At 46.2% G+C, this 7,873-nt stretch overlaps 3 protein-coding genes across 3 annotated transcripts; 2 read left to right on the top strand and 1 right to left on the bottom strand.

Moving 5' to 3' along the window:
- Positions 1-111: 111 nt before the first annotated feature.
- Positions 112-2,886, top strand: BC939DRAFT_482617 (RNA polymerase I-specific transcription initiation factor RRN3-domain-containing protein; the record flags this gene model as incomplete). Its single annotated transcript, XM_051559135.1, has 5 exons — positions 112-426; positions 602-887; positions 988-1,256; positions 1,358-2,233; positions 2,332-2,886. 5 exons carry the CDS (start codon positions 112-114, stop codon positions 2,884-2,886), a joined length of 2,301 nt encoding a protein of 766 aa, XP_051405829.1.
- A 139-nt stretch (positions 2,887-3,025) lies between these two features.
- Positions 3,026-5,329, top strand: BC939DRAFT_513537 (uncharacterized protein; the record flags this gene model as incomplete). The annotated part of the gene is made up of 7 exons (XM_051561119.1): positions 3,026-3,130; positions 3,245-3,405; positions 3,508-3,588; positions 3,691-4,040; positions 4,123-4,287; positions 4,382-4,601; positions 4,705-5,329. The coding sequence occupies 7 exons, from the start codon at positions 3,026-3,028 to the stop codon at positions 4,892-4,894; spliced, it is 1,272 nt and encodes a 423-aa protein (XP_051405828.1). The 3' UTR covers positions 4,895-5,329.
- Positions 5,330-5,716: 387 nt separating this feature from the next.
- Positions 5,717-6,253, bottom strand: BC939DRAFT_471840 (uncharacterized protein). Its single transcript, XM_051558240.1, has 2 exons — positions 6,138-6,253; positions 5,717-5,988 (listed from the first exon to the last, which is right to left on the bottom strand). Exons 1-2 carry the CDS (start codon positions 6,168-6,170, stop codon positions 5,833-5,835), a joined length of 189 nt encoding a protein of 62 aa, XP_051405827.1. The 5' UTR covers positions 6,171-6,253; the 3' UTR covers positions 5,717-5,832.
- Positions 6,254-7,873: the final 1,620 nt, after the last annotated feature.

Genomic DNA, 7,873 nt, shown 5'->3' with positions numbered 1-7,873 from the left:
TCCTTTTCTATTGAGTGAATGGTCCAATCCTTTATCAACAACCGCAGCAAGAAGAAGAAGAGCCCCGCCCAACTCGACACAAACACAAGCAACAGCACCAGTACCATTGCCATGCCTGTCTCACACTCCCCGCGGGCGACTGCGGCGACTCTCTCATCCAAGGTCGCCTTTACTCCCAGCCTGACCACAACCATCTCTTCTCCTGACAATCACAACATCTCTATCACTGGTGGCCACCGCAAACGATCAAGCGGATCCGACATCCTCACAACTGCTAACTCGCTCATGAAGAGATCGATTTCGACCCCTGTCATGGCCTCTGCTTCGATGGTCTCCTCAGAACAGGTTGCCGATTTTGAGAGGTTGCGCCAGGGCCAGATCATGATGACGACTTATATCAGTAGTGCCATTCGGGAAAAGAAGCAGGTAATACCGCGCAGGCCCTGTTTTGCCACCAAATTTGAATTTTCTTTATCATTGTGCCTTGGTCCCTTGGGTCCTTGGCTAGCTTTGAAAACCTTTTGTGCTTAATTGCACTCAATTGTGCTCAGTTAATAGCAGTTGCTGATCAACTGCATTGTTGGTCCTATGCGCGATCTAGGGTAACCCAGTGCCGTACGAAGAATTGATTGCACAACTGACCGTATCAAAGCCAGCACCGCTGACTCCTGCCAAAATGCTGCAATGGATCCAAGCGATGTCGCAATGCATATCCTTGCTGGATAAATCTTGCTCAGCACTCATCGATGCGATGCTCCAGATCGATTGGGCTATTCAAGATGACGTTTTTGTGCAGAACTACCTGTCCTTCCTGGGCAATATCGTATCAGCGCATGCGTTTTATGTCGTGCCAATCCAGTCGATGTTGGTCCGGAAGTTCACTACTCGTACGTACCCTTGGCACATTGCAACTGTCACTCCTTGTAAACGACTTTTGACCCGAACTCTGACCGCCTTTTTATATTTTTCTTTGTATGATCCTTACAGGATCCAGGCCAACGACAGATAATATACTCATGATTAGTCGTGAGCAGCAGTTTGAGCGTGTTCACCAGGCTCTCAAGTACATTCTTAGTCTGATCCCCACGGGCCCCACCTCTTTGTTCCCACTGCTCGTTGCAGAGTTCCCTCACAAGCGAGAGTCCATTAGCGCTCATATTATCTTTGTCAAGAATATTCTCCGCGTTTCAGAATATGCACCCGTCCTCCGGGCCCAGATTTTGAGCGTTGTCATTGATCGAATTATTCAGGTCGACGTAAGTAGGCTAAATGATGTTTATTTTTCTTCTAGATCTATGGATACTCTATTTCTCTGTGTTCTGAATGGGGCCTGAATTTATACCTTGATACTTTTTAGGTGGAAATCCAAGTAGAGCTAGAGGAGCTCGAGGACTCGGACACCGAGGTTGTGCACGATTTCGACGCAGGCGACGAGGATGAAGACGGGAATGGTGACGATGAATCGGTCTTGGATGACTATTCGGGATCAGATTCTGACGATTCCGATGCCATGGAGGTAACAGTTCTCAACATCAAGGAAATGACGCAAAAGCTGGATGGCATGTTGTTCTTGGTGTTCTCACACCTGAAATCATATGTTGAGAGCTGCCGCGACCTACCGACATCAGACGGTCAGCCGCCTGTGCCGATTCAGCAGCTGTTCTTTGTACTTCTGGACATTTTCACAAAAACGGTATTGCACACGTTCAAGTCACGGCATACGCAGTTCTTGCATTTCTACTACATCTCCCTGTCGAACTATTTCTCGGACATCTTTCTCGGCACCCTTGGACAGCAAATCCTGGACAAATCACAACCGCAGGTCGCCCGAGTTGCAGCCGCAGCCTATATGTCGTCGTTTGTTGCCCGGGCAAAATATCTCGATGTGCGTCAGGTCGGAATGGTGGTCGATATGCTGGGCGGGTTCGCTCTTGAGACTGTGGAGCGGGTCGATACGGGTTCGAACGTCCTGCCGGATGCGGATCGGTACGCAGTTTTCTACGCAGCCGTACAAGCACTGCTCTACATCTTCTGCTTCCGGTGGAAGGTCCTGGTGATAGACGGAGCAAGCAAGGTCCAGGGCGGCAAGGACGATTTTGATAGCGCAGGCATGATTGTTGGATGCATGGATGGGACGTCAGAACAAAACACTGAAAAGTCTGTAACGCGGCAATGGCATACAGGACTCGCCTGTCTTCAGCGAATCGTGACCAGTCGATTGAACCCATTGAAGGTATGATTTTGCTTTGGTGCTTTAGTGTGAATGCATACCTTGGATCTTGTCTGGTCAAAACGATCTTTATTAATACGAATCGCTGATATTCTTTGTAGATTTGCTCAAGTAATGTGGTTAAGCAGTTTGCTCGGCTCTCCAATGACCTCAACTTTATGTACATCTACCCGATCCTGGAGCAAAATAAGAAGATTTTTATCCCTCGTAACTACAACGCAAATACCGCAGGCAATGGATCCAACGGAGGCGGAGCGAACGGCAACGGACAAGCGAACGGGGGTGTTCTCCCCCATGAACTCGAGACCTTCTTCCCATTCGACCCTTACCGTCTGCGCCAGAGTGCTCCCTTTATGCAAGGAATCTATCAAGAATGGGAGGATGACAGTGGAGACGACGAGGACGAAGATGAGGATGACGACGAATATGACGAGTACGACGAGGAAGAAGCAGAAGGGGCGGAGGGCGATGTGGACCAGGAGGAATATGGGGTTAATATTGTCGGTCGTCGTAGCAGTATCGATGCAGACGAGGACGATACGGGCGAGCAGCTGATGAACAAGTCCATCATGGCGATGAGTATCAGTCCGAGCCCAGCACATTTCCTAGTGCAGAGGATGACATCCATCGCCACCACCACATCAAGGAAGCTGTAAACCATGAATAAATCGTTGGTTTCAGTGTTCAGTGTAAACCATATTTCTCACAGTGTCAAAATGAGTCCTGAGCAACAGTCAGCTCACTTCTTCACTTTTCTTCCAACCAACTGCACACCCATCGACAGCAACTTCCACCATGGCCGACACACAAACAATCACTGACAACGAGCGTTGGGCCGGTATCTACAAGCTGCTCGATCGCACCAGTCTAATTCACCCAGAGTTTGAGCCACAGGAGGAGGTACTTGTCTGCTGCGGATTCGTGCATGAATCCATGGACACGAATGCAGAACTGATGTCAGACCCGAATCAGAACACTGATTCTACGATCCAATCTCTTCCATAACCCACATAGATCAAGGAGTTTATCAAGAGCTGCAAGATTCTTGTCATTGGCGCAGGCGGACTCGGTTGCGAAATCCTCAAGAACCTGGCCCTGTCGGGTTTCTGTGACATTCATGTCATTGACATGGATACTATCGATGTCTCAAATTTGAACCGCCAGTTCCTCTTTCGGTAATCTGCTCGGGGATCATGTTGCTTCTTAGAAGAATACCTTGCCTTGACAACAGTACCTTGCTGACAAACTTTTTTTTGGTGTTCGTTCCATGTTCGTAGACGCGCCGATGTGGGCAAACCCAAGGCTGTAACTGCCGCAGCATTCATCAACAAACGCGTCCAGGGAGTCGATGTCACGCCGTAGGTTTCTTGCCATAGGACATTTCAGGACAGTGTTGGCCCGTTTAGGTTACGTGAACTGAGCAATGCTATCTTTTTTTTTTTTTTTTTTTGCCTTATTAGTCACTACTGTAAGATCCAGGATAAGGACGAGGACTTTTATTCGGAGTTTGCTCTCATCATCTGTGGCCTTGACTCTATTGAGGCCCGGCGCTGGATCAACGCAACGTTAGTTAGCATGCGGGATGAGGACAACCCTGACTCGATCAAGCCCTTGATTGACGGAGGAACGGAAGGATTTAAGGGCCAGGCTCGCGTAATTCTTCCAGGAATTACTTCTTGTTATGAATGCTCAATGGATATGCTGAGCAAACCTACTGGTTTCCCTCTGTGCACCATCGCGAACACGCCTCGCTTACCAGAGCATTGTATTGAGTGGGCTTCTGTCCTTGAATGGCCCAACAAGTACGGAGGTGAGTTTCCCTCTTTGAAGTCAGCTTCTCTCTTATGTCGTGGACAGGCGCCTTTAACTTGAGACGTTCATTGTATTTTTAGAGCGAAAGATGGATACGGACGACCCTAAGGATATTCAGTGGCTGTATGAGGTTGCACTTGCACGCGCGAAGCAGTACAACATCCAGGGGGTTACCTACAGCTTGACACAGGGTGTCGTCAAAAACATTATTCCCGCCATCGCAGCGACTAATGCCATTATTGCTGGTACAGAACTTTTAACTGGCTATAATCTTTTCGTGTCTATGAGGTCCCGGTAACAAGGCAAAACACTGACAGTTGGATATTTCCAACCTTTTAGCATCATGCTGTAACGAAGCGCTCAAGATTGCGACCACATGTGCCAAAAACCTGAACAACTATATGATGTATAGCGGCAACGATAGCGTTTATACCTATACGTTTGAGCATCAACGAAAGGATGACTGTCCTGTGTGCAGTAATTCTGCTACAAGACTAGAATTTAACGGAAGCAAAACCCTCGAGGACCTTATGGACTACCTTAAGGAAAAGCCCGATGTGTAAGTCTTCTGCTGTGCTTGGTTATAGAACAACAGGGTTAAACCATCACCTCAGCATATTTTTAAAACTGAATTCTATACTTTACCAATATGGACGATATAGGCAACTTAAGAAACCTAGCTTTTCATTGGCTGGCAAGCCTCTATACATGCAGGCGCCAAAACCGTTGGAGGAAGCCACACGTCCAAACCTGTTAAAGACACTGAAAGAGCTATTCTCAAGTGGGGACGAAATTACAATCACGGATACGACGCTTCCGTTCAGCATGCAAATCCTTGTTCGCTTCGTCTAGCCAGAAGTACCAAAGCGCCTAAACACAGCGAATGGAGCAATTCGTTAAACGCGTAACTATCAGACGCTATAACCTACAATTTAGGAAAAGATCGTAAAGGAGTATGTATATACACATTGAGTATACACTATGATTTAAAACTGTCTCAATAATCGCCGTACACTCATGATTTGTCTACGTGAACAACAACTGTTTATCAGAATGACTTCAAACTCGGTATGAAGGCGGTATTGCCGATGATGAACATTGCAACGTAGTTTTGTATTGATACCTTGTATTGTTGCTATGCAATCGCAATTCTGTATGGAGCACGGCATTGAGAAGGTTTTGAACCCTATTCACTATATTGTCTTGCTTATATAGAGTGCCTCATTTCTCTGAATCCACCACCGCTCGGTGCCGATTCTTTATTAAGAGCATAGTGTCTCTGAGACTATATGCATTTGTAGATATTTTCAAATATACAGTGCGCAACAAAAAGTTCATATGTTTTAGTAAAATTCGAGTTTTTTCTTCACATCTCCACAGTCGTTCCTTTGATTGCTCCGGAACCTCGGAGAACTATACCCTGCTATTTCTTCCACCGCTATAGAAAATTCGAGAAGGACCTAATGACTCTATGGACTTCTATGTGATTCTTAAGTCTCATATCCATATGTACTTTATTTTTTGTATATACAGTACCGGCCAAAACTGGAACAATATTTTTTATATTTCTACAATTAATTACCTATCTCCTCCAATGGTCATGATATCGCTACAAAAACAAGTGTAACCGTAGTTGCATCACCAACGAATATGTATAAAGAATTATAAGACGATAGCAATGGTGGATACTGAGAAACATCACTCTTGATATTTCTAACCAACCGTTCCAGTTATGGCCGCTCACTTTATTTTCACATAAAAAAATACTCTTTTCAGGAATGCACGCATGATCAATACTTGGTTTGCTTCCCCTTGGCCTTATAGAATGCCTTGAGTCTCCTTAGCATACTCCTGATCAAAGTGCGGCAATAGTCGACTGGAATCCTGTACCACTCTACTGATATTCTTTCCCACAGTTCTTTACAGCTTTTTGGCGGCGTTGGGTACTTGCAGTGTTTCTCAAAAATATTCGACTTTTATTCGACTCGTGCTAGGCCAATGTAAAATTCGAATGAAATTCGAAATTCGATTCGACAGTTACATTGGCCTAGCACGAGTCGAATAAAAGTCGAATATTTTTGAGAAACACTGGGTACTTGGCAAGCTGTTTCTTGAGGTACGCCCACATGTGCTCAATGGGGTTGAGGTCGGGGGACTGCGCTGGCCAGTAGAGAAGCCTTCCCTCGGTTTCTGTAATGCCGGCTGACTCCAAATATGCCTTGGTGACCTTGGCTGTATGCTTGGGATCGTTGTCATGTTGGAAGATGAATTCGTCCTTGGCCATGCCCCACTCTTCAACAGACATGTGTAGATCCTCTTCCAGGATCTGTATATACAGCTCTGAGTCCAGGGTGTCATCAATCAAGGCTATATAGCCAGGTCCATTCCATGACATGCACGACCATACCATAACATTGCCACCGCCAAACTTGACTGTTCCTTGGACTGTGCGACTGGTTAACCTCCCTGGCTGATCATCCCAGACCCATCTCAACCCGTCTGAACAAATCCTGTTGACTTTGGACTCGTCGGACCAAACAACTGAAGCCCAGTCTTCCTCTGCCCACTCTCGATATTTTTTAACAAATTGCAGACGGCCGTGAATATGTGTTTTTTTGAGAGCCGGCCGCCTGACCACCTTTTTGGCGATTAATCCAGCTTCTCTAAGACGCCTCCTGATTTTACGGACGGACACAGGCTGCGGATTGAGTTGGTTGGCTTGGTGAGTGGCCTCAACAGCAGTCTGTATGAGTCCACGTTTTAGGTTCAACTTGACATGTTCCACTGCACTCGCCAGAATCTTTCTGGGTCGACCTCCCTTGTTGACTGGGATGTTCTCCTTGTTGTTGGAAAGGATCCTGCGGACAGTGTTATGGGAGATGTCGAGGCGGAGAGCTGTTTTCCTTGTGGAAAAGCCCTCTTTTGTGAGCCTTATGGCTTCCTTGATGATACATGGGGCTACAGGCTTCATATTCTCTGTGAAGAAGGATTAGGATAGTATTGACAAAATGTGAAAGAAACAGAAAGATAAAATCATCCGTCCCGGAGACCTTGATGAGGAAGTATTGTAGGGGTGTTTTTTGGGGGGTCGGGACAAAACTGGAACAAATGGTTCAGAATGTTGGCGTTACAATTTCTTAACAGTACCATTCAGAATCGAGCTGAGGCTTATGAAACACGTTAATGAATAGCATATCCATTCTCATTCCAAGCTTTGCTGCGATCCAATCATGCAGTCCTGAGATATGTGTGTCGATGCAGAATATATAAAAACATTGTTCCAGTTTTGGCCGGTACTGTATTTGTTTCTCATTGCCTTCGTGTAACGGTCGTACGCGTTGCTAAGAGTCGCCCGATCACTTGCCAAGTATCGATCGATCGTGCAACAGGATTACCACTCGGTTACCAAGCTGCACGGTTACGACACACAGAGCCAGGATGGGAGCCCGGCACCATGACAACACCGCTACGACACTGTACAATAGACCCCAGACATGTATACAGTAAGGTTCAAAGCTGCTACAATGTTCTTACAAAATTCACTTCTCATCATCTCATGGACGATTCTGTCATTCAATCTCTTTCAAACTTCGCATATTTATTGCCACGGCAATATTGAAGATTACCGCAAACTCTGGAATCTATCACTCAAGCAGTTGTTAAGTTATTATTCTTGGCGTATGACGCATCATTGTAGCAGCTTTGAACCTTGCACGCCAAAAATCAAGAACGCACCCTTTTTATTGGATTGCAAGCTGGATTAGTACTTTGTATGCTTGCCTTTCGCTCTATGCACCGCCCGGAGTCGTCTAGGCATGCTTCTGATCAGTT

Source organism: Gamsiella multidivaricata (genome assembly GCF_025024155.1).
Source record: "Gamsiella multidivaricata strain RSA 2152 chromosome Unknown BC939scaffold_182, whole genome shotgun sequence".
Classification (NCBI taxonomy): Eukaryota; Fungi; Mortierellomycota; class Mortierellomycetes; order Mortierellales; family Mortierellaceae; genus Gamsiella; species Gamsiella multidivaricata.
Note: the sequence above shows the minus strand (reverse complement) of the source record. Positions and strands in the feature narration are given on the sequence as shown.

Bases quoted from the DNA above. Each gene is read 5' to 3' on its own strand.
- BC939DRAFT_471840 (XM_051558240.1), bottom strand. From the start codon at position 6,170: ATGTGGGCGTACCTCAAGAAACAGCTTGCCAAG. The intron at 5,989-6,137 runs TACCCAGTGTTT...AAACACTGCAAG, and splicing joins TCAAGAAACAGCTTGCCAAG to TACCCAACGCCGCCAAAAAG.